The sequence below is a fragment of the Phacochoerus africanus genome, chromosome 8, assembly GCF_016906955.1.
Source record: "Phacochoerus africanus isolate WHEZ1 chromosome 8, ROS_Pafr_v1, whole genome shotgun sequence".
Taxonomy (NCBI): domain Eukaryota; kingdom Metazoa; phylum Chordata; class Mammalia; order Artiodactyla; family Suidae; genus Phacochoerus; species Phacochoerus africanus.
The window spans coordinates 49,069,307-49,095,658 of record NC_062551.1 but is presented as its reverse complement, the minus strand read 5'-3'; the positions used below and the strand labels follow the sequence as shown (position 1 = coordinate 49,095,658).

The following is a 26,352-nucleotide window of genomic DNA, read 5'->3' as shown; positions in this document are numbered from 1 at the left end:
ACTCCCAATCCAAAGTTCAGGGGTTCACCCCAAAACAACTAGTCCAAAGTCTTCAGTTCTGTAACTTAACTACTGCCCCTTCCAAAGTCCAAAGCCAAGACTAGCCCCTCTGGGGGACCACAAATTCCATCTTAGGGCACACTCCCTGTTAATCTGAACTGGGGTCCCCCTCCTCCTTCCTGGCTGGCTGTGTCCCAAGCTAGGCGGGGAGCATCACAGGGGGTGTAGTTGGGAGGTGAAATGAGACAGTTATATAATCAGGACCAAAGTCTGCCCTTCTCTCCCAGGCGGTATAAAAGCAACCCATCCCAACCCATCACCAACTGACCGTCCCTCGCAGTGCCACCATGCTGGCCTCAGGCTTGCTTCTCGTGGCTCTGCTGACCTGCCTGACCATAATGGTCTTGATGTCGGTCTGGCGCCAGAGGAAGCTCCAGGGGAAACTGCCCCCCGGACCCACCCCGCTGCCCTTCATCGGGAACTACCTGCAGCTGAACACGGAGCAGATGTACAACTCTCTCATGAAGGTGTCGCAAGGCAGGGAGACGGGTGGCCCGGGATGGGGGTGTGGGCCTGCCCGGTTTGGTTGGCGCTCTGCGCTGGGGGACTGACCATGCTGGACCCGAGGCGTGGCGGAGGCGCGTTCTGAAGAGTCAGAATCAGGGTCCCAGCCAGCTGGGATGTCCAGCTCCTTGACGGTCCCAACCCGTGGGGAAAGCCTCCCTCGCAGTATGTGAGGCCGGGGCCCAGGGCCGCTTCGGGGGCGGGGCTGCTCCTTCTGACCACGCCCACTCGCCACCGTCAGATCAGTCAGCGCTATGGCCCTGTGTTCACCGTCCACCTGGGGCCCCGGCGGATAGTGGTGCTGTGTGGATACGACGCGGTGAAGGAGGCCCTGGTGGACCAGGCTGAGGAATTCAGCGGGCGAGGCGAGCAGGCCACTTTCGACTGGCTCTTCAAAGGCTATGGTGAGGGGGACCGCAGGGCGGGGGCGGGGATGTGCTCAGGCAGACTCAGTGGCTGCAGTGGCCCCAGCCTTCTTCTCCGCACCTGTCCTCTGGCTGCTCTCCATCCCCACTGCTCTTCTTCACTGCCTGGGCCTGTCTCCCACTTGCCTTCGAGTCTGCGTCTCCATTTCTCCCCGCCTCTCTCTGCCCCATCTCCCCGGCCTCCCCCACCTGCATGTCTCTTCCTTCTCTGGGTCTCTTAGAAGCTCTTGGCAGGTCTGCTTGGAAAGGCTGGTCCCCTATCTCCTCGTGTCTTTCCGCCCTTCTCAGCCTCCGTGCTTCACCGGGTTTCTCTCCCGCCCCCTCCTCCCTTAGTTTCCGCCTCAAAAGCCCCAAACCCCCACCTCCTGGTAACAGTCTCTCCTCCTCTCAGACCCTCTCCCTCCTCTCTCCCTTTCTCCCTCTTCCCCAGCTCAGGCGTCCGGTCCTTCACATCTCCACAGATCCTCCGCATCTCCGCGTCTCCACAGAGCTCCCTCCCCTCCTTCCCTCCGTCGCTTCCTCTTGGGAGCGTGTCTGTCCCTCCCGGTTTTCTGGGCCTCCGTCTGGCCTCTCTCCCGATCCTGCTCTTGCAGCTCGGTCTCTGTGTCTCTGGGCATGTCTCCGACTTGGAGCTGCATGTCTCTCTCTGTCTCTTTCTCCCCGCCCCCGTCTGTCCCCCCTCCCCTCGCTCTACAAACATTTCTCCCTCTCCCTCTCTCGGCCCTTCTACCTCCTGGGAGCCCCGGGAGGCTGGCGGGGGGGGGCGGTTCCTGGCCTGGGCCTCCTTGCCCCGGTCACCCCCCCTCACCCGCCGCCACTTCCCCGCTCCCTCCGCAGGCGTGGCCTTCAGCAACGGCGAGCGTGCCAAGCAGCTCCGGCGCTTCTCCATCACCACGCTGCGGGACTTCGGCGTGGGCAAGCGGGGTATCGAGGAGCGCATCCAGGAGGAGGCGGGCTACCTCATCGAGGCCTTCCGGGGCACGCGCGGTGAGCGGGGGACCCCTGGAGCTTGCCAGAGGCGGAGGAAGACACCCCACGCGGACGCACGTGCGTCCGTTCTGGCGCGGGGGCGGGGGGGGGGGGCTAGGTTAGGGGGAGCCATCCGGCCCCCAGCTCTGGGTCTGGTGCTGGAAGTTCGGCTCGTCACTTGCGTGCCTCCTCAAATTCTCAGAGGGGCATCGGATCACCAGGTCGGCTCTCCCCCAACTCCTGTCTCTCCTGAACCCCACCGTGTCCCCCAGGCGCGTTCATCGATCCCACCTACTTCCTCAGCCGAACGGTTTCCAATGTCATCAGCTCCATTGTCTTCGGAGACCGCTTTGACTATGAGGACAAAGAGTTCCTCGCACTGCTGAGGATGATGCTGGGAAGCTTTCAGTTCACAGCTACCTCTACCGGACAGGTAACCCGTCCCAGCCTGGCTCTACCATGCCCCTACCGCAGCCTGTCAACTGCTCCCCGACACAGACACAGCTGCCACAAACCGCATCCTCCTCCAGAGCCGGTGCCCTCAAACCAGCGCCGCCCCCCCTCCAACTCCTGGGCAACTGAAGAGTTGCACCAAAACCCAGGACAGGTGCCCAGCACCCAGCATCCGAGGGCGCCTGGCCACCTCAAAAGATACTCCCCTCACCAAAAAACAAACAAACTCAGGTGCTACAGGCAAGAGACATGTCCTCAACCCAGCTTTCTCACCGGGGCAGGTGTTCTCAGCCCAGCTTATTAACATCTGACAGGTGCTCCCTCTTAAGATAGTCCATCTTTCCATCCAAATTTCCTTTTTTTTTTTTTCTCTTCCATTTTTGGCCACCCCTGGGCATAGGGAGTTCCCAGGCCAGGGATCAGATCTGAGCCACAGGCATGACCTAAGCTGCACCTGCGGCAACACCAGATCCATAACCCGCTGTGCAGGGCCAGGGATAGAACCCGTGTCCCAGTGCTCCCAAGACATGGCCGATCCCTGTTGTGCCACAGCGGGAACTCCTCCCTCTGAATTTCTTAATGCCTGGACAAGTGACCACCTCAACACCTGGTGCTGAAAAATTCAGCCCAGCAAAATCACTTGTCATCGACACAGGTGTCCCAAACCAGCCCACTGGAATAGCTAGACGGGTGCCCCCACTACCCAGCTCACTTAAATATCTGAACCTTCACCCCAACACAGGTACCCCAACCAAGACCCTGAAACATCTAACGTGGATCGATTGTTCCCCAAACACCCAAAAAAGCGCCCCCCAACCCCGCTCCAAGCACCTACAGAAGTGCCCACTGTTGGCCCATCGGGTATCTTCCCACTGTAATCCCAGCACACCAGGGACACCCCACTTTAATACCTTAACACCTGTCCAAAAGCCCCCGATCCAGACTAACTATCTGGACAGTTTGACCTCCACATACCAGTCCCACCTGAATAGCCAAACACCTGGACAGGGGTCTCCCAAACCACCCTCACCCGAATATATGAACACCCAGATGTGTGCTTGAGTCCAGCACCCCCTGAACACCTGAAACCTGGCTAAGTGTCCCAGTCCATCTCACTGTGACTCCTGGAAGGGGCCCGCACATGGAACTCACGTGAGCACAGCTGTCTCTTCCATGCGGCCCCATGGACATTCCTGAACATCTGGGAGTCCCCACTGTGGCTCAGCAGGTTAAGGACCTGACCCAGTGTCCATGAGGATGCGGGTTCCATCCCTGGCCTCGATCAGGGGGTTAAGGATGCGGCATTGCCGCAAGCTTCAGTGTAGGGCGCAGATGCGTCTCAGATCCAGTGTTGCACAGGCTGGCAGCTGCAGCTCTGAGTCGACCCCTAGCCTGGGAACATCCGTGTGGCCCAGGTGCTGCCCTCTAAAGAAGAAAGAGAGAGAGAAAGGAAGGAAGGAAGAGAAAGGAAGGAAGACCCGAACATCTAGACAGGTGCCTTTAACCCAGTGCCCTCCGTGCCCTGAGACAGGTCCCACGCCCATCGGGTCCTGCTCACTGACAGCTGTCCCTCCCGTCCCTTCCTCCCTCCCTGCCCTCAGCTCTATGAGATGTTCTACTCGGTGATGAAACACCTGCCAGGGCCGCAGCAACAGGCATTTAAGGACCTGCAGGGGCTGGAGGACTTCATAGCCAGGAAGGTGGAACACAACCAGCGCACGCTGGATCCCAACTCCCCGCGGGACTTCATCGACTCCTTCCTCATCCGCATGCAGGAGGTACACCCCAGCAGCCGGGACCGAGAGGTCCAAAGTCAGGTGGAGGGAAGTCGGGCCCATCCAAACGATCCCCCATCCTAATCACCCTCACAATCCCTGCTGTCATTAACCGTCCCTGTTCCATCCACTGAGCCCTGGCCCAGAGGCAGGACTCGTGCGGTGACCCATCACAGCAAGCACTTCTGTGCCTGTCGTGCACCAGGCCCTGAGTTCTGTGCCCTACGGTACTAACCTCACAGCACTCACAGGCCGTTGCAGTCGGCTCTCTGTTATGACCCCAGTGCGAGGGCCTGCCTGAGGCGACACAGCGAGGAAGCCGTGGACGCTAGCTCAAACCCCAGTCTCTCGGACTTGAAGCTGGTGCCCTAAGCTACCGGGCACCCTTCCCTTTTGGTCCCCACAGGCCACCTGGCTTTACTGTGTGACACTGGAGGGTCGCCACCCTCACCTGGATGGTCAGTCTCCCTTCCAGGATGAAAGGAGACAGGGCTTTATGGAGAGTGAGGTTCAAGGCGAAAGGCTCAAGGGCAGGAGGGATTCCTGCACAGTGGGCTGCCCGGTTTTCAGTGAAGGAGTAGGATGCTGTTGTTTAAAATTCTGCATCTGCGTCTCAGAAACTCTCTCTACCGCTCTCTGCTTCATTCTGTCATGCCGTCCCTGTCGTTCTTTCTCACTCACTGCCTCTCTCTGTCCTCTTTCTAATTCTCTCTGCCATTGAAAAGTGTGGCTCAGCGGGTGAAGAACCCCACTAGCGTCCATGAGGATGTGGGTTCCATCCCTGGCCTCACTCAGTGAGTTACGGATCTGACATTGCCTCGAGTGGCAGCATAAGTTGCAGGCGAGGCTTGGATCCCGAGTTGCTGTGGCTGCGGTGCAGGCTGGCAGCTGCACCTCCGATTCCACCCCTAGCCTGGGAAGCTCCATGTGCCCCAAGTGTGGCCATTTAAAAAAAATAAAAGAAATTTAAAAAAAAAATAAAGAGCAACAACTAAGCTGATCAGAAAAGGGCTCAGCTGGCAGGGTGTGAGGAGGGCATCTGGGGCAAAGCCTGCAGCCTGGGCAGAGGCCTGGGAGAGCCGGCAGAACTCGAGCCCCTCTTCCCACCTTGGGTCTGCCTCTAAAAGAGGCAGGTCCAGAGGGCGCCCCCCTCCCCACGAAGGGCCCCCTGAGAGGATGCGGGAGCGGCCCGGCCTGAAGCCCTGAAGCCCTGAAGCCCTCTTTCCTTGCAGGAGAAGAAGAATCCCGACACCGAGTTCTATTGGAAGAACCTGGTTCTGACCACACTGAACCTCTTCTTCGCGGGCACCGAGACGGTCAGCACGACGATGCGCTACGGCTTCCTGCTGCTCATGAAGCACCCGGATGTGGAGTGTAAGGCCGGAGGGGCCAAGGACGTGGCCTTATCCAGAGACGAGGTGGTATTGGGCTGAGCGGCCCCAGCCGAGGGTCACTAGGTGTTCAAGTACCGAAACTACCTGAACTGACTGGCCCGGGGTTCCTGTGCCAAACTACCAAGTGCCCACCGCCTGCTCCTCCAGACCGTCCCCAGAGACTCTTCCCTTGCGCCTGCCCTGTGGTTCTGGCAGGATCGGGTTAACAGGACCCTGCGCCAACAGTGCCCGTGGCCGGCATCTGACTCAAATGGTCAATATCCCTGTCACACGTGGACATCATGCCTGGCATACATGCAGTTGCACATGTTGGGCTCTCGCCCCTGCCCTGCAACCCCTTGATGCCTAAACACCTCTCCTCCCCTCCCCCAGCCAAAGTCCACGAGGAGATTGACCGCGTGATCGGCAGGAACCGCCAGGCCAAGTTCGAGGACCGGGCCAAGATGCCCTACACAGAGGCCGTGATCCACGAGATCCAGAGATTCGGAGACATGATCCCCATGGGCGTGGCCCGCAGAGTCACCAAGGATACCAAGTTTCGGGACTTCCTTCTCCCCAAGGTGCCTACCCACCTGACCTGGGAGGACTCCAAGCCCCTCCCTGTGACCCTGTCTCCCGCCCCCATTCGAAGCTTCCCTTCCAAGCTTGTCTCCCTCCCTCGAAGACTCTCCCTGCCGCCCGTGTCCCTCCCACCTTCCCACTCACAGACTCCAGAATCCAGCCTCTCCCCAGACCTCTTGCCTCGGGGAATAGGAACCCTGTGTCCCCCACACTTCCCGTCTCTAGAGACCTGAGCCCCACTTCCCTGAGACCTTCTGCTTCTCGTGTCCCCCCAGACATCCCACCTAGAGGGACACAAACACCAGGGCTCCCAAACATCTTGTCTCAGGCAACAGGACCCCGCCCCCGCCCCGTCCCCCCGTCCTCCTGCCTTGGGGGACATGAACTGCATGTCCTCCCAAAAACCCCTCTGCCTCAGGAGACACCAACATCCCGCCTCAGGGGACGTGAACCCCAGTCTGCCAGGCTTCCTGTCTCAGGGACCTGAATCTCATGTCCCCCAGAGCTCCTCCCTCAGAGGACCCCCAACTCCCGTGCCCCCCATTTCTCTTCACCGAGGGCCCCCAAATCCTCCCTCCCCCGCTGTGGGCTTTCAGCACACCCATCCCCCACCCCACCCCCAAAGTCCCTTCCCTCCTCTCCGCAGGGCACTGAGGTGTTCCCTATGCTGGGCTCTGTGCTGAGAGACCCCAAGTTCTTCTCCAACCCCCGAGGCTTCAACCCCCAGCACTTCCTGGATGAGAACGGGCAGTTTAAGAAGAATGATGCTTTTGTGCCCTTCTCCATCGGTAAGAGACCACTGCCAAGCCGCCCTTCTCACCAATGGCGGCCACCTTCATCTCTGACGCGGAGCCCAGCGTCTGTCTCCACCTTGGGAGCCCTCTTACCCTCCACCCTGCAAACAGCCAGCTGCAACCCCCATAACCACCAAGAACGTGGGCCCAGACCAAAGACAAAAAGAAAGAGGATGGGGAGTTCCCGTCGTGGCGCAGTGGTTAACGAACCCGACTAGGAACCATGAGGTTGCGGGTTCGGTCCCTGCCCTTGCTCAGTGGGTTAACGATCCGGCGTTGCCGTGAGCTGTGGTGTAGGTTGCAGATGCGGCTCGGATCCCGCGTGGCTGTGGCTCTGGCGTAGGCAGGTGGCTGCAGCTCCGATTAGACCCCTAGCCTGGGAACCTCCATATGCCGCAGGAGCGGCCCAAGAAATAGCAAAAAGACAAAAAAAAAAAAAGAGGATGACTGTACCCACTTCAGAGACAGGGAAAATCAAGGCCCAGACTGAACCGAGACTTGCCCAGGGTCCCTTAAGTGCTTCGGCTTCCTAGCAAGGCAGGGAGAGCCCAGCAGCCGTGTTTGAGCACGCATGTCGGGGGAAGAGGCATCTGAAGGCCCCGTTACCCCAGCCTGGGGTGGCGCACCCCCTCCCATGCTCTAGAAACGCGGCGGGAGGTGTCGGGTCTGGGGGCGAAGCAGCTGTAAGAAGAGGTCTCACCTCTGCCCCTCCCACGCTGTGCCTTCAGGAAAGCGGTACTGTTTCGGAGAAGGTCTGGCTAGAATGGAGCTCTTCCTCTTCCTCACCAACATCCTGCAGAACTTCCACCTCAAGTCTCCGCAGCTGCCCCAGGACATCGACGTGTCCCCCAAACACGTGGGCTTCGCCACCATCCCCCCGACCTACACCATGAGCTTCCAGCCCCGCTGAGCCCGGGCTGTGCCAGGGCAGGGCTCGGGGGAGGAGCGAGGGGGCGGGGGCGGGGATAACGCCAGGGGATGGGGGACCCAGGGGGAAGGGTGGAGAGGAGAGGAGGAAGGAACAGAACGGAGGAGCTGTTCACTTTACTAGAAATGGAGACTTCCGAGGCCGCACAGGAGGGAAAGAAGACTTTTCTTCTTTTTAAGACGATGCTTGGAGTAATAACAATAACACGTTTTTTTCCTGAGCAAGCACTGTGTTCAGCTCTATGCTAAAAGCGTCACACACTCATCTCACTTAACACTCCCAAACCTAAGTGATGGGGAGCAGCGTTCATGCCCATTTTACAGGTGACAAAGACGAGGCTCACAAAGTTTAGGTCTCTATCCAAGGCCCCACAGAACACAAGCTCGGACTCGGCAAGTAGGTGAACACAGATCTGCCCAAGAATGGCTACACTTAGTCCACAGTCCTTTGGGGAGCTTCTTAAAGTTAGGCACCCCTTCCTCAGAATGAAAACACAATGTCTTATCTCAGTCTGCAGCCTGAGCAGCTCTCTGTCCAGGGCATTTTGCCAGCACCCTGACAGGCAGCTGACCTGGCTTCACTACACACTGGCTCTTGCCCCCTTGGGCACACTTTGGAGGCCAGGGCATATTTCCTGCCCACCAGCAGATAAGGCTAAGATGTGCGATCAGAGGCAGGCTCTTAATGAAACAAGTGGGAGGGAGGAAATTTTCAGAGCGCAGGGAGAAGTTTGGTCACAGCACAGCCAAGTCTCTGCGGCATACTTGCAGGCATGCAGGTATGATGGCATGTTCTCCTGAGCCTATGCAGGAACATGTGATTCCTACAAAATTCTTAAGGCGGGGTTCTCTCTGGTGGATGGGGTCTGCAGCGCGACCCTGGGGAGAGTCTCTGAGTCACTTGCTTATTCTCAGATAAGTTAGTGTATGTCCCTTAGAAATGGCACCCTTCAGAAGTTCCCTGGTGGCTCCGCGGGTTAAGGATCCAGCATTGTCCCTGCTATGGCCTGGATTCAGTCCCTAGCCCAGGAAAATCCACACACCTCAGGCTCAGCCAGAAGTTCTAAATCTTTTTTAAATTTAAAAAAATAAATAAGGGAGTTCCTGTCGTGGCGCAATGGTTAACGAATCCGACTAAGAACCATAAGGTTGCAGGTTCAGTCCCTGGCCTTGCTCAGTGGGTTGAGGATCTGGCGTTGCCATGAGCTGTGGTGTAGGTTGCAGACATGGCTCGGATCCCGCGTTGCTGTGGCTTGGTCGTAGGCTGGTGGCTATGGCTCCGATTAGACCCCTAGCCTGGGAACCTCCATATGCGGCGGGAGAGGCCCAAGAAATAGCAAAAAGACAAAATAAATAAATTAAATAAATAAATAAGGAGTTCACATCATGGCTTAGTGGAAACAAATCTGACTAGCATCCATAAGGATGCAGGTTTGATCCCTGGCCTTGCTCAGTGGGTTAAGGATCCAGCGTTGCCACGAGCTATGGTGTAGGTCACAGATGCGGCTTGGATCTGGCGTTGCTGTGGCTGAGGCATACGCCAGCGGCTACAGCTCCGATTCGACCCCTAGCCTGGGAATCTCCATATGCTGCAGGTGTGGCCCTAAAATGACAATAAATAAATAAATCACAGAAGTGGCATCCTTCAGCACTGCACAATCTGAACATTCATACATATCAGGCTTAGATTCTTGTATTCAATCTAGATTTTGATCTGAGCTTAGGGAGTTCCCTTTGTGGCTCAGCAGTAAGGACTCCAACTAGTATCCACGAGAATGCGGGTTCAATCCCTGGCCTCACTCAGTAGGTTAAGGAGCCAGCATTGCTGTGGCTGTGGTGTAGGCCGGAGGCTACAGCTCTGATTCGACCCCTAGCCTAGGAACTTCCATATTCTGCGGGTGCAGCCTTAAAAAGACCCCCCCCCAAAAAAAAATCTAACTTTACACCTAAATGCTTCACAGATCCTGCCCCCGCAGTGCTGGCCCCGCATGAAGGAGAATTGATTGAGATCAAATAAGAGGAAATCTGGTCTTTTGAACCCTGCATGTTTCATAACAGGCTGTGATTCTCAAGTTTCTCCATTCCCATTATCTGTGTTCGGCGACTTGGGTTCCATGAATGGGCTACCACCTGCTCACTGGAGGAGGACAAGGATCCATAGGGTCATATTCTTTATTACAAACACACTAACAACCCAGTATCACAAATACTTATAGCTACAAAACAGAAACAAGGAGTTCCCTTCGTGGCTCAGCGGTTAACGAACCTGACTAGTATCCATGAGGATGAGGCTTCAATCTCTGCCCCCGCTCAGTGGGTTAAGGACCTGGTGCTGCCGTGAGCCATGGTGTAGTCACAGATGCTGTCTTGGATCTTGGGTTGCTGTGGCTGTGGTGTAAGCCGGCAGTTACAGCTCCAATTCCACCCCAGCCTGGGAACTTCCAGATGCCGCAGGTGCGGCCGTAAAAGCAAAACAAAAAACAAAAAAAAACAAAAAAACCCAGAAACCAGAAACAGAAGCAGAGTTACAGTTGGAACAGACCTGTGGTTGCCAAGGGGGAGGGAGGGAAGGACTAGGAGTTTGGGATTAGCAGAGGCAAACTATTATACATAGGATGGATAAACAGCAAGTTCTTACCGTATAACACAGGGAACTGTAGTCAGAATCCTGTGATAAACCGTAACGGAAAAGAAAATGAAAAAGAATATACACACACACACACACACATATATATGTTTAACTGAATCATTTTGCTGTATGCAGAAATTAACATTGTAAATCAATGACACTTCAATAAAACAAAAAATAAATTAAAAAAAAAACCCAGTGTCAGAATCAACTCTTATCCATCCATGTACAGGTCAATTTAAGAGGATTTTTAAAACTTCAACAGGCATCATAAATCAACTATAATAAAAAGCAATTTTTTAAAAAAGAACAGGGAGTTCCCATTCAGGCCCAGCGGAAACAACTTCAACTAGGAACCATGAGGTTGGAGGTTTCATCCTTGGCCGCACTCAGTGGGTTAAGGATCCCGTGTTGCCGTGAGCTGTGGTGTAGGATGCAGACGTGGCTCGGATCCAGTGTTGCTGTGGCTGTGGTGTAGGCCAGCAGCTACAGCTCCGATTTGACCCCTAGCCATGCCGGGGGTGCGGCCCTGAAAGGACAAAAGACAAAAAAAAACAAAAAACACTTAGGCCCTTCTGTGAAAAATAGTTTTCTATTTGGCGAAAAGGGAATGGCAATCATTACTGCCTTCTCAGCCACAGAGGAGATCAGCTCACAAAGAGACTGGAAACTGTCAGTAGCTGCAGGGCAAACAGCAACTAATGTGGGCTGAGTGACCCCTATGTGTCAAACAATGTTCTAAGCAATTTAGACCTTTCAGTATATTTAATCGTTTACAAAAAGGCAAAATGGTGGGTGGTCTTAACATCTTCCTTTTACAGATGTAATCTGCCTCCGGAACACATGGTCTTAACCACCTGAAGATGGAATGTTGGCACAAATAATTTGCTGAGTCATGTATGTCTCATCAGCCTGTGACATAAGCCATAGACACCATCTGCTCCAGCCTTATTTTATCTGCTCCAGGCCACAGATCGAACCCAAGCCAAAGCAGTTACCCAAGCAGGAACAGTGACAATGCTGGATCCTTTACCCACTGCACCACCATGGAACTCCTGTTCCAGACTTAAAAAATAACAAAGTACTAGTGATAGCATCTGACAATTTGCTGAGTGCCTTTTCTGTACCCAGTGGAAACAACAACCATACCTACCATTTGACAAAGAAAAAATGATCTCAAACTGGAAAAAAAAATCGCCCTGCCATTCATCAGCGTGGAGAACAAGTACAGATGAATTCAAATGTAAACTTAGGAGTTCCCGTTGTGGTACAGAGGTAACGAATCCGACGGGGAACCATGAGGTTGCAGGTTCGATCCCGGGCCTTGCTCAGCAGGTTAAGGACCCAGCGTTGCCATGAGCTGAGGTGTAGGTTGCAGACGCGGCTCGGATCCCGTGTTGCTGTGGCTGTGGTGTAGGCTGGTGGCTACAGCTCCAATTCAGCCCCTAGCCTGGGAACCTCTATATGCTGTGGGTGTGGCCCTAAAATAAAAAAAAAAAAATTATAAAAGAAAGAGAGCAAGTGAGAAATAATATTTAAGACATGCTACAGCTATAAAATATCACAACCATCATCTTTGTTGAATTGCTAATGCTTTCTTATCCCTGAGAAACTTTGTTCTCTAAAACTGTAGACTATAAGAAACTTTGATATTTGAGAAGGTCCCTTATGGCTCAGCAGGTTAAGAACCTGACATAGTGTCTGTGAGGATTCAGGTTCGATCCCTGGCCTCAGTCAGTGGGTTAAGGACCCAGCGTTGCCACAAGCTGTGGCATGGGTCACAGACGTGGCTCGGATATGGCACTGCTGTGGCAGCGGTGTAGGCAGACCACAGCTGTAACTCCAAATCTCCCCCAGCCTGGGAACTTCCATATGCCACTGGTGCATCCCTAAAAAGAAAAAAAGGAAAAAGAAACTTCGATATTTGAAATGACAACAATAAAAATGCAATATCCCACTCTTGCCTGGACCATCTAAGTTATTTGTTTGTTTTTTATGGCCGTACCCATGGCATATGCACCTTCCCAGGCCAGGGATTGAATCCGAGCCACAGCTATGACCCACACCACAGCTGCGGCAATGCTGGATACTTTAACCCACTTCAAGGGGCTGAGGATTGAAGCCACACCTCTGCAGCGACCCAAGCTGCTACAGTCAGATTCTTAACCCACTGTACCAGGCAGGAAACTCCCTAAGTTCTTTATTATACAGAGAAGCAGCCTCAATTTCCAACCTGGGGGCAGAATTTCAGATAAGGAATTCCTAAAATATTCCTCAGGACACAATTGCGTCAAAAAGAATGTAATACCTAGGAATAAACTTAATCGATGGGGTGAAAGATCTGTGCCCTAAAAACCATAGGACACATTAAGGAAAGAAATTGAAGACGATACAAACAATGGGAAAGATATACAGTGTTCAGGGATCGAAAGAATCAGTATCATTAAAATGTCCATAATGGAGTTTCCTTCGTGGCTCAAGGGCTAATGAACCCAAATAGTATCAATGAGGACACCGGTTCGATCCCTGGCCTAGCTCAGTGGGTTAACGATCTGGCTATGCAGTGAGCTGTGCTATAGGTCATGGACGTGGCTTGGATTCTGAGTTGCTATGGCTGTGGTGTAAGCCAACAGCTGTAGCTCCGATTCGACTCCTAGCCTGGCAACCTCCATATGGCAAGGGTTCAGCCCTAAAAAGCAAAAAAAAAAAAAAAGGAAGAAGAGAAAAGAAACAGAAAGAAAGAAATAGGCAACACCCACTGGCTATTTGAAATGGCTAACAGGCAAAAAGACTGATGGACTTGATGGAAAAAAATCAACCTCATATAATCTATTTATGAGACTTAGGCAAAAGCTAAGATATTGGAAGGCTAAAGGTAAAATCACGGACAAGATACAGCAGCTAAAGCTAACTGAAGCAAAGACGAGGTGGCTCTGCTATAAACCACACTGGATTATTCAGGATTGAGCTGTTTTAACAAAATTTAAAAGAACCGTTTGCAGAGTTCCATGGCTCAGTGGTAACATCCATGAGGATGTGGGCTCGACACCTGGCCTCGCTGTGTTGCTGTGAGCTGTGGTGTAAGCCAGCAGCTGCAGCTCAGATTTGACCCCTAGTCTGGGAACTTCTATATGCTGCACCTGTGGCCCTAAAAAAGTAAAAAATAAAAATAAAAAGTAAAAAAATAAAAGAACTATTATGACCCAGCAGTTCCACTCCTAGATATAAATTTAAGAAAAATAAAAACCTGTGACCACACAAACACACACACACACACACACACACACACACGCGCGCGCGCAAAGAACTGTTAACTAGAGGAGTTCCCCTCTGGCACAATGGGATCCGTGGCGTTTCTACAGTTCCAGGACTCACGTTCAATCCCCAGCCCGGCACAGGGGGTTAAAGGACCCAGTGTTGCCGCAGCTGTGGCACAGGTCTCAACAGCAGCTCAGATCTGCTTCCTGACCTGGGAAGTCCATATGCTGTGGAGTGGGCAAATAAGAAAACACACACACACACGTAAAGAACTGTACTCCTGGAGTTCCCGTCGTGGCGCAGTGGTTAACGAATCCGACTAGGAACCATGAGGTTGCGGGTTCGGTCCCTGCCCTTGCTCAGTGGGTTAACGATCCGGCGTTGCCGTGAGCTGTGATGTAGGTTGCAGACGCGGCTCGGATCCCGCGTTGCTGTGGCTCTGGCGTAGGCCGGAGGCTACAGCTCCGATTCGACCCCTAGCCTGGGAACCTCCATATGCCGAGGGAGCGGCCCAAGAAATAGCAACAACAACAACAACAACAAAAAAGAACTGTACTCCTGGCACCAATACATGCTATCAGCCAAGGAATCATTGCTTGGGTTGTGCTGAAAGAAGCAAGAGTCCCTTCCTCTTTCTGCATTTCCAGCCCCCTTTTGGGGGCTCTATGAAGAGGCTAATTGGCAATGAAGAAACGTGGTTCTAGAATTCCAGCCACTGCAGCACAAAACACGAGGGTGGGGATCTCTTCTGTGGCATATCGGGTTAAGGATTGGGCATTGTCACTGCTGTGGCTCAGGTTTTGATCCCTGGCCCAGGAACTTCCGCATGCCAGGAGCACAGCCGAAAAGGGTGGGCTGGAGCTAAGACATAACCATGTAATAACCAGCAGAGCCTATCCCTTTGACCATCCAGCATCTTCTACATATATGTGAAATCCCATAAAACCAAAGTAACATTATGGCCAGCTAACAAGAAGCAAACCTTGGAGCTCTTGTCGTGACTCAGGAGGTTAAGAACCCAATTCATATCCAAGAGGATTGGGGTTTAATGCCTAGCCCCACTCAGTGGGTAAAGGATCTGGCATTGCCCCAAGCAGTGACATGGGTCGCAGGTGTAGCCCTAAAAGAAGAAGAAGAAGGGGGAGGGGAGGGGAGGAGGAGGAGGAGAAGGAGAAGAAGCAGCAAACCTTCACATATATGAAAACTTCACATAAATGATGACTTATTTCCATCTCCTCTGAAAATGAGGTGACATGAAGTCCCAACATGTGTTGCATTCACTCTGGATAGTTGGCCATAATGAGCAACACAGAAACGTTCCACTGAGAAAGAAGTTTTGACTTGCAGGATCTTTGGTGATGAGTATTGACTCCAGTGTCACTTGCTGTATATGACCTGAGAAACTCTAGGTCTGGTGGCCAGAATGGTGAATCTCTACATGGGGAGTCATGACCTCTCACTCAGCTTCCAGACCTCTGACAGTGCCCGGTTTTGGAATCTCTTGGGATTGAAGTGGAAGTTGGGGCCCCTTGCGCCTGCCTCAGACACCAAAGAACATCAGAGCCCTCAGAATCCAATCTTTCCAAGACCTCTAACTTTCCAAAACCCTTTGAAGACCCTGAGACCTTCCGATCACTCTAAAATTGTCCAAAAGCTAAACTCCATTGTCCATTATTTCTTTTACAACACAGAATTGCTAAAGATTGGCAGTTTCAGATTCCCTGGGATTTCAGTTAGTGAATAGGAGACTCCACAGAATTTTTCTCCTGCCTTACTTGTGGCCACCAGTCCAGAGATCCTGCAGGACCCTTCCCACTGAAACTCCAGAGACACCCCAAGATCCATGAGAATGCCTTGAGACCCTTGAATTGTTGTTGTTGTTGTTGCTGTTGTTGTTTTGTTATGGCTGCACCTGCAGCACATGGAAGTTCCCAGGCCAGGGACTGAACCCCAGCCACAGCAGCAACCTACACTACAGCTGTGGCAGTGCCAGATCTTTAACCCACTGCACCAGGCTGGAGATCGAACCCAAGACTCAGCAGCAACCCAGCGACTGCAGTTGGATTCTTAACCCACTGAGCTGCACTGGGAACTCCCTGTTTGTCTCTTAACCACCACCCTTGCTCCCCTTCCTCCTCCTCCTTTCCCCAGTCAACAGACAGCTAAGGCCACGTGGGAAGAAATTCCAACTCCAGGATGCTGCCTGTTTCATAACTAACCTCAGATCTCAAGTTTCAAACATTTTCCAATATGTGTTAGCAGCTTAGATGTCACTTGGTGACTGTTTTCTCCCAAGCAGGGGTGGGGAGAAGGCAGTGGGAAGCACTAAAGCCATGTCTTGTTTTGCAACAAGCACATGAGTCGATAATTAAATGCCTGTGTCGGATGGAAAACATTCACATGAACCTGCCCTTGGAAAAGGCTGAAACCTTTGACTCAGAGGTTCTTCAAAATCAGAAATTTAGCAAGTGTTAGGACCACAGTCTCAGAACCAAAATTTGAATTATTAAGATCATTGGGCATGGGGAATTCCTGGTGTGGCTCAGCGGATTATAAATCTGACTAGTATCCATGAGAAAACGGGTTCGATCCCTGGCCTTGATCAGTGGGTTAAGGATCCGATATTGCTGTGAGCTGTGTAGGGCACAGACACAGCTAGGATCTGGCGTTGCTGTGGCTGTGGCCTAGGCCGGCAGCTGCAGCTCCGATTCAACTCCTAGCCTGGGAACTTCCATATGCTGAAGGTGCAGCCCCAAAAAACTAACTAACTAACTAACTAACTAACTAACTAACTAAATAAATAAATAAATAAATAAATAAAGGCTGCAACTGATTCGACCCCTAGCCTGGGAACCTCCAATTTCCATATGCCCTGGGTGGCCTCGATCAGTGGGTTAAGGATCTGGCGTTGCCGTGAGCTGTGGTGCAGGTCGCAGATGTGGCTCAGATCCCACATTGCTGTGGCTGTGGTGTAGGCCGTTGGCTACAGCTCCGATTGGACCCCTAGCCTGGGAATCGCCATGCGCTACAGGTGCGGCCCTAAGGAGACAGGGAAGGGGGGAAAAAAAGACAAAAAGACAAAAAAAAGTGAGATTCCCCTCTGGAGTCCTTGGGGTTTTTTGGTGGCATCAGACTTGAGTCAGAGGCCTGTCAATCCATGAGAGGGGTTCTAAGAAAAATGCACAAGGTTAGAGTGTCCCAGGAGGCTCCTTGATCCCTAGGCAAATTTATCTCACCCTAGCACTTACCTGGTGGTGCAGCGGATTAAGGACCCTGCGTTGTCACTGCAGGGGCTTAGGTTGCTGCCGTGGTGACCTGGGGAACTTCTGCATACCACGGGTGTGGCCAAAAATAAACAAAAAAACAAAAACCACATCTGAAACATATATAGAACTGAAGTCAATAGTTTATTAAGTTGACGGCAGAAACGAATCCGAATAGGAAACATGAGATTGTAGGTTCGATCCCTGGCCTCGCTTAGTGGGTTAAGGATCCGGCGTTGCCATGAGTTGTGGGGTAGGTCGATGACGAGGCTTGGATTTGGCATTGCTGTGGCTGTGGTGTAGGTCAGCAGCTGTAGCTCCAATTAGACCCTTAGCCAGGGAACCTCTATATGCTGCGGGTGCGGCTCTAAAAAGACAAAAACAACAACGACAACAAAAGAAACTCAAAAACCACATGTCAGTATGTCTGTAATGGCTCAGTGATCACAAACCCGACTTGTATCATGAGGATGAGAATTTGATTCCTGGCCTCACGTAGTGGATTAAGTAGCTGGCATTGCCATGAGCTGTGGTGTAGGTCACAGACACGGCTTGAATCCCAAGCTGCTGTGGCTGTAGTGTAGGCCGGCAGCTACAGTTCTGATTTGACCCCTAGCCTGGGAACTTCCATATGCCGTGAGTGGGGACCTAAAAAACCAAAAAAAAAAAAAAAAAAGCCTCGTTTCGCAGTTCTTCAAAGAGAGACATCCCTTGACACTTAGAAGCAAAATTTTATTGCTAGAATAAGAATCTGAGAATCTCAGACTTTCCAAATCTCAGAATCAGGGACACCCCAAAATTCAGAACCTGAGATTCTTCTCCATTCGTCGTTAGAGAAGACGCCCACATCTCCTCCACGGATGCAAATCTGCCCTAAGAAGGTGAGGTCTCTTTCCACCAGTCATCCTAAATCCTTCCTTGTGAAGAAAGGGGGCGGTTGGAGCCGGCTTGATTTGTTCACGCAAAGCTCTCCAGGGGGAAGAGTAAAGGAATAGAAATAAGCCGAGGTTTGATGTTGGCTGAATGACCACAGACAGGGAGGGACGACAAAGACAGAATGGAATTTAAGCCCTATAATCCCAAAGCTAACAAAGACCCTGGGTGCCACTGCAAACAGAACCAGAGGCAACAGAAGGATCACATTCCATCCGCCAGTTTTTCAGACTGTGTCCAAACCGGTGTCCCTCCACCCCCACTGCAGACCTTCGCGACCCAGCCCAGCTCAGCTCTCAGCTGCAATCCCAGGCATCTCTGGGGATTAGGCGAAGGAGGGGCTGGAGAAGGCAGGGGTGCAAGGTACTCGCCCAGGCTTTGCCACCACTCCCTGTGTCATCTGGGGAACAGTGATCGCTGCTTCTCCCTCCTTGAAAAGCCTGCCTTTACAGCTTTGAAAAGCCAAAAGTGTGACCAGACGAAAACTTCACACTGCCGTGATTGTTAAGCAAGTGCTGAGCGTTAAGTGTCAAGCGCTGTTCAAAGCCCTTTCAATTTTTCAATTGATTGACTCCTTACAACAACCTTGAGAGTTAGACGCTGCTATTATTCTTTTTTTTTTTTTTTTGGTCTTTTTGCAATTTCTAGGGCCGCTCTCGCGGCATATGGAAGTTCCCAGGCTAGGGGTCCAATCGGAGCTGTAGCCACCGGCCTACACCACAGCCACAGCAACGTGGGATCCGAGCCGCATCTGCAACCTACACCACAGTTCAGGGCAACACCAGATCCTTTAACTCACTGAGCAAGGAAGGCCAGGGACCGAACCCTCAACCTCATGGTTCCCAGTCGGATTCGTTAACCACTGCGCCACGACGGGAACTCCAACGCTATTATTCTTATTTACAGATGAGTAAACTGAGGCACAGAGCAATTAAGTAACTTATCCAATGCAGCCTGGTTGCAGAACCCAGACGCTTATCCACCCCACTATCCTAAGATAATACTGAGCCAGGGTTTCCCGTTGTGGCACAAGGGGATTGGTGGCATCTTTGCAAAGCTAGGACTGGGGTTCAATCCCCGGCCTGGCACAGAGTGTTAAAGGAGCCTGCATTGCTGCAGCTGCAGCATAGGTTGAAGCTGCATCTTGGATCTGATCCCTGGCCCAGAAACCCCATATGCCGTGGGGCGTTAAAAAAAAAGAAGAGGAGTTCCCGTTGTGGCACAGTGGTTAACGAATCCGATTAGGAACCATGAGGTTGCGGGTTCGGTCCCTGCCCTTGCTCAGTGGGTTGACGATCTGGCATTGCCGTGAGCTGCTTGCGGTGTAGGTTGCAGACGTGGCTCGGATCCTGAGTTGCTGTGGCTCTGGCGTAGGCCGGTGGCTAGAGCTCCGATTCAATCTCTAGCCTGGGAACCTCCATATGCCGTGGGAGCGGCCCAAGAAATAGAAAAAGACAAAAAAAAAGACTAAAAAAAAAGAAGAGCCAAAAAAGCCAAACATGCAGTGCCTTCTGAATGATCTCCGTTACCTAAGGACACATCTAATGAAATGCATTCGTGATGCTTGAAGTCAAGAGAGGGGCTCCCTGCAGTGGTGGGTGACTGTAAAAGGGCATGAGGGGCATCTGAAATGCTGATAAGCCCGCTGGCTCAGCAGGTTAAGGAACTGGCAGTTTTCATCGCGGTGACTCAGGTGATAAGCAGAATTCTAAAAAAAGTCAATCCCCCGTAACCCACACCTTTGTAATAATCCCTTCGAGTGTGGGTGGGATGTGGAAATAGGATGGGTTATCGCTCCCATGACCATGTTACATTCCGTGTCAAAAGGGATTTGAGGAGTTCCCGTTGTGGCTCAGTGGTTAATGAATCCGACCAGGAACATGAGGTTTCGGGTTCCACCCCTGGCCTCAATCAGTGGGTTAAGGATCCGGCGTCGCCATGAGCTGTGGTGTAGGTCACAGACATGGCTCGGATCCTACATTGCTGTGGCTGTGGTGTAGGCTGGCAGCTATAGCTCCGATTTTACCCCTAGCCTGGGAACCTCCATGTGCTGTGGCGCGGCCCTAGAAAAGACTACATAAATAAATGAATAAATAAATAAAATGTAATTTCATTTCTCATTTCTTCTTTATTGAAAGCATACACACTTTTCTTTTCAAGTAACCACCGATTGTCCTTTATAATTTCTAAAAACACATGGTTTGTTTTTTTATAGAGAACATCTCAGGTGGCATTAATCATATTGATTAATCGTCCTAAATACCTTCAGTTTTTCTGTTTAGTACCTGATGTTTCAAGTGTTTCATTTGACTTCTATCAAACCTAGGTACAATAAGATACTATATTTTTTTTAAATTTAAGATACTATACGTCATGTTGATACCTGTAACAACATGTCTATTAATTAGATCAACAGATGTTCATTTTAATATGATATTAATTTAATATGGGAGATTTCCCAGTTTATGTGAATCTAAAATTAGTTTTGTCCAGTTAGTTCCCTTCCATATTTTAAGAACTTGTATATGCGAAATCTTAGTAAAGGGAATGCGGAAATAAAGGGCAGCTGTTTAAATCAAATACAGGAAACCAGGCTGCTGTTGCTGGAATTTGTGCAAGGAGGGTGTAGGGGTTGGGCACCACTGGATGTCATGGGACTACTGCCTTATTTTTTATTTTTTATTTATTTATTTTTTTTGTCTGTTTTGCCTTTTCTAGGGCCGCTCCCACAGCATATGGAGGTTCCCAGGCTAGGGGTCGAATCGGAGCTGTAGCCACCAGCCTACACCAGAGCCACAGCAACGCGGGATCCGAGCTGCACCTGCGACCTACACCACAGCTCATGGCAATGCCAGATCCTTAACCCGCTGAGCAAGGCCAGGGATCGAACCCGCAACCTCATGGTTCCTTGTCGGATTCGTTAACCACTGAGCCACGACGGGAACGCCCACTGCCTTATTTATTAGAGGAAGGTCCTATACTAGACGCCAATCCCCATTAGGCTTTTGTATTCCCAATATAGGGGTGTGACAGGGGCTGTTACATTTGATTAATAATCCCCCTTTTTTTTGTTTTTTTTATGATTGGGATAAATCCTGGTCATGCCTCAAGTCTCAGAGGATACTGTTTTTGGCAAGGAAATAAATTTTGTTTTTTCAGAGTTATTTCTACTGGTTGAGAATTTTTTGCTCTTCCTATTTTTCCTCCTATGGCCCAGACTCCTGGGTCCATATCTATTTCCATCAAAGGCAGGCCTAAACTTTGATTAGGCTCTATTGTCATGTGAATTGAGGCGTTAACCTTTGACAAAATATCTCTTCCTGAAAAAGGAGCTGGGCTCTGGAACAATCAGAAACACATGAGAGAAGAAAATGGATTCCCAGTTACAACTCAAAGGTTGTGTAAAAAATTTTGTAACTGGCTTGCCAAAAATACCACGAATAGTGGCAGATCTATTTGAGGGGAGCCCAGTGTTGGAGTGGAGGACTGAAAAGGTGGCCCCCATATCCAGGAGCAAGTTGATAGGCTGTCTTCCTACATTTAGAGTCAACTGGGGCTCCTGGGTGGTTGATGAGGACAGGAGCCAATATGGAAAACCCCAGGTCCCCTCAGTCTTGATCCTGGACTTGAGTGGTCGACCCCAGGGACCTTCGTCTTCCAGTGATCTCCCTAACATATGGGACACGGCCTAGGTGGTGGGGTCTGAGCCTTGGGGTATTCCCTTTATTTTTGGTCTTTTTGCAATTTCTAGGGCTACTCCGCAGCATATGGAAGTTCCCAGGCTAGGGGTCCAATTGGAGCTGTAGCCACCGGCCTACACCAGAGCCACAGCAACGTGGGATCCGAGCCGCATCTGCAACCTACACCGCAGCTCATGGCAGCACCGGATCCTTAACCCACTGAGCAAGGCCAAGGATTGAACCCACAACCTCATGGCTCCTAGTTGGATTCGCTAACCACTGAGCCACGAACTTCGGGGCATTTAAAGTGTCCCTCTTTTCCACAGAGGAAACAGGCTCCAGGCTTAGGTCTCTGCCCTAGTCCTCTCCTCTTGGAAGCTCCCAGGCTGACTCCCTGCAGCACCATAACTGGAGCCTCAGCCTTTTCTCTGTCTCTCCTCTTTTCCTTTCATTCTTTCTGCCCCCAATTATAATATACTTGGGTTGCTCTTCCAAGGAGATGCTCCAGGTCCTGATCAGGGCCAAAAGCCAATTTTTGGAGCTTTCACCATATGTCTGGCACCGATTGAGTTATAAATTTGTCTTTAAGAATTATTTGGCCCTCCATTGATTCTGGGTCCATTGGTGTATGTTTTCGCAATGCCTTTCTGAGTCTTTCTAAGAAAGCTGATGGACTCTCTCATTCCCCTTGACAAACCTCAAGGTTTGGAGTAGTTAACAGGCTTTACTTGTGAGGCTTTTAGTCCCTCAACTATAAAAGTAATATTATGATGTCTAGGAGTTCCCATCGTGGTGCAGTGGAAACGAATCTGACTAGGAACCATGAGGTTGCGGGTTCGATCCCTGGCCTTGCTCAGGCGGTTAAGGATCCGGCACTGCCATGAGCTGTGGTGTCGGTTGCAGACACAGCTTGGATCTGATGTTGCTGTGGCTCTGGTGTAGGCCGGCGGCTACAGCTCCGATTAGACCCCTAACCTGGGAACCTCCATAGGCCGCGAGTGTGGCCCTAAAAGGACAAAAGAAAAATAAAAATTAAAAAATTAAAAATAAAATAAAATGATGTCTATGCCAATTGCCGTTACCCCCTCATCAGCAGACCAATTAGGGTCGCTCATAGGAACTGCCTGAGACCCGGTGGGGACTCTTGTTCACTCCTCTCCTCATCTGCCTCTAGCATTTCTAGCACAGCAGTCGTCTCCTCAGCTTTGAGACTTTTCTAAGACTTTATTTTTTTCACGTATAGTCCATGTCCGTTCTAGTAATAACATGACATCCTTCCAGGCTAACTCAAAGGACTGTGTGAGACCCTGAAAGATCTCAATGTATCTCTCTGGGTCGTCAGCAAATTTTCCCAAATCTGTTTTTATCTGCCTTAAGTCCTGAAGCGAAAAAGGCACAAGGACCCGTATGGGTCCCCCTTCTCCATTTGCTATTTCTCGTAAAGGGAGTGGAGAGGGATATAACTTTGGCACTGGAGGGGGAAGAGGAGGAGCCTTGGGTGGTCTTGGAGAAGGCTGATTAACTTCGAGAGGGTCTGACCCAGTTGGGCCAAGATATGCTGGGAACCTAGCATATCCTGAGGGCGTTGGCATGACGCACTGGGGCAGCCCACAGCCTTCCTCAGTGTAGTGTCTTCCCTCCTTGGAAAGAAGATCTGACATAAGGCACCTCTGACCATTTCCCTTCTCGTCTACACAATAGGTCTCGTTGAAGAATAGCATTATAAGCTAGAGAGCCTTCAAATGGCCATCACGCTCCATCCAACAGGTTGGATGGAGGCTTTTGTGCAAAAGAAAATCAAACATTTCTTTTTCAGAGTCTCAGGGTCAAACTTTTTCTAGCTCTTCAAGGCACATGTCAGGGGAGTTGCTATTGAGCCATGCCCCAGGCTCGAGCATGTGGCTCCCATCTGAAAAAGAGAAAAAGGACCAGCGTGCAGCCCCTATTGTCCTTTCTTGGCTATGTGAGGGTGTCCCCTCTCCTACGGAGTGACTAGACATTCGTGGTCAAATGACCCATCCGACCTCAGGCCGACGGGAATGAACCACTCTCTACCAGCGTGGCCTCTCTTCCTGCCGTCCCTGCCCATTGCCTGTCTCTGGACAGAGGTGAAGAAACCCCCAGGTACACAGGCCCTTCCCTGAGTTTTGGAATCCTAAGATGCTCAGCCTGACATGGCCTCTATTGAGATCAGGAAAGATCCGAAGCCACAGTTAACTAGTTAAAGTGGATAAGTCAGGGAGTTCCCGTCGTGGTGCAGTGGTTAACGAATCCGACTAGGAACCATGAGGTTGCGGGTTCGGTCCCTGCCCTTGCTCAGTGGGTTAACGATCCGGCGTTGCCGTGAGCTGTGGTGTGGGTTGCAGACGCGGCTCGGATCCCACGTTGCTGTGGCTCTGGCGTAGGCCGGTGGCTACAGCTCCGATTAGACCCCTAGCCTGGGAACCTCCATATGCCGCGGGAGCGGCCCAAAGAAATAGCAAAAAGACAAAAAAGTAAAAAAAGTTAAAAAAAAATAAATTGGATAAGTCAGCTGTCGGCTTCTCCAACCAGGGTGAAAGTAACTAGCAAAAAGCAAAACTGACCATGCCCAGGCTCTGAGGCTAAACACTTGGCCTAAGCTGGATGAATACTTATGAACTCCTTCCCCCCACAGGCGTGGTAACAACTCAGGGGGGTCTGAGCATCCAGAGGTCTGTTTCCTTTGCCTCCGCAGCTCTCTTTGAGGTAATAGCAAAGGAATTGATAAAAGATCAGGTTAGGTTTACACCGTAATCTCCAGAAAATCCTTTTTGAAATCTTTGCCTGGATTTCTGGGTTAGGTCCCACCCTGTGTGGCCGCCTTGTGTCGGTGTCGCAGACAAAACAAGGGAGGGTGCCCCCTTCTCAGAAGGTGGCCCCTCAGATGTCTGCCTGGCTGCCCCCTTTCGGGGTTTAGGTGCCTCTTAGCAATTGGCTGGTTCATCTAAGCCCCGGACTTGGATTGAACGCGCAGAGAGGGACGCGGACCCTCAGAGTCAGTGCAGCCCTAAGCCATGCGAAGTCCCTGCGGAGCGACAGGTTAGGACCCACAGGGACTCCGTAGCCGCTAAGGCCCTGGAGCCACAGACTCGAACCTGAAGCACAAGCGAATCACGGGGCCTCCTGCCGCCCGAGAAGTTACTTGAAGACCTTTATCACCCTTTAAAATTCACAAAAACAACACTTTGTTTCTTACATGCCTTTTAACGATTGCGAACCTTTAGAAATAGAGTAACTGTGATTTCCTAAATGTTTCACAAAGGCTATCTTGCGTAGAGAGAGAAGATTCCGGAGGAGGGAGAAGGGGAAGGAAAGTTTGCCTTGTTAACTCGCTTCTACTGTCTCCAGCCGATCGGACCCCGGACGAGCCCCCAAAAGATGACTCCGGAAAAGACGGCACCAGAATCTGGGTCCCTGTGCACGGTGGTCAGTGGTCGGTGGTCGAAGAATGAACTTCGCCAACACACAGGCAGCAAGCAAGCAAAGTCTTTATTAAAGGAAAGCAAATAGCTCCCAGGACAGCTGGGAGGGGGAAGAAGAGCCCCCCTTTCCCCATCGTCCTTTAGGGGTTTTTATTCCTTAAAGGTGGGGGACATGGTTTCCTCCCATTGGCTTTGCTCAATTACCCATATCAGTACTTGCCCCATAGGGGTTTTAGGGTTGGAAATGTCCCCGAAGTTTTATGGTTTTTTTTTGGGGGGGGGTTGGTTTTTTTGTCCTTTTCTTTCCTTAGATTAAGTCACCACTGCTCTCATTCCTTTTTTGTCAGTTGAGGGTGGGCTAGAGATCACATTTCCTACAGTGAACCAAGTCAGTGGGGAACGTGCGTTTCCTGTAATAAAACAAGGCCTGTGGAAGGGTCACCCCCTAGAGCCCTTAAGCCACAAAGGTTAATCAATATCCACATCAAAGGAATGTATCGGAGCCCAGGCTGCCTGAGTTGGTATTCAGCCTCAACCCGAGCTCCCTGATGGCCCTCTTGATTCTTAACTTACCGAGAGGGCTCCCAGAGCTCCCAGGTTTTCCTCTCTATCCAAGGTCCGCTACTGGGACTCCTACCACCACCTATGGAACTCTCCCGCTCTGTCCCTCTCATCGTGACTTTTATCACCTCAGAGGCACTTGGGCTGTTCTGGGCCATCATGCAAATGGAATCCAACGGTGTGGTTTTCTTTTTTAATTTGGTCAAGCACATTGAAATTCCTCAAAACTCCAGGTCTTGAGACTCTAGACTTTTAAGCGGACCAGCCTTTGACCCCACTGAATTCACTCATTCAGTTAATTGTTCAACAGGTGTCTCTTTTTTGTCTTTTTAGGGCTGCACCCAAGGCATCTGGAGGTTCCCAGGCTAGAGGCTGAATCAGAGCTAGAGCTGCCAGCCTCACCACAGCCACACCAATGCCAGATCCGAGCTGCATCTGCGACCTACTCCACAGCCCACGACCACCCCGGATCCTTAACCCACTGAGGGAAGCCAGGGATCGAACCCGCAACCTCATGGGTCCTAGTCGGATTCGTTTCTGCTGCGCCACGACAGGAACTGCTCAACAAGTGTCTATTGATCATCTGCTTGGTGCCAGTCACAATTTCAGACCCTAGGGATATAGACGTGAACAAAATGGACAAAATCCTCCATTCTCACTGAGCTGATATGCTAGTTACAGAAACAATTAACTTAAAATTTCAGGTAGTGGAGTTTCCTCTGT

At 51.3% G+C, this 26,352-nt stretch overlaps 1 protein-coding gene across 1 annotated transcript; it reads left to right on the top strand.

Annotated features, from left to right (window-relative positions):
- The first annotated feature begins 221 nt into the window (after window positions 1-221).
- On the top strand, window positions 222-8,087 carry LOC125133766 (cytochrome P450 2A13). Its single transcript, XM_047792265.1, has 9 exons — window positions 222-527; window positions 806-968; window positions 1,827-1,976; window positions 2,231-2,391; window positions 4,013-4,189; window positions 5,419-5,560; window positions 5,953-6,140; window positions 6,788-6,929; window positions 7,664-8,087. Exons 1-9 carry the CDS (start codon window positions 348-350, stop codon window positions 7,843-7,845), a joined length of 1,485 nt encoding a protein of 494 aa, XP_047648221.1. The 5' UTR covers window positions 222-347; the 3' UTR covers window positions 7,846-8,087.
- Window positions 8,088-26,352: the final 18,265 nt, after the last annotated feature.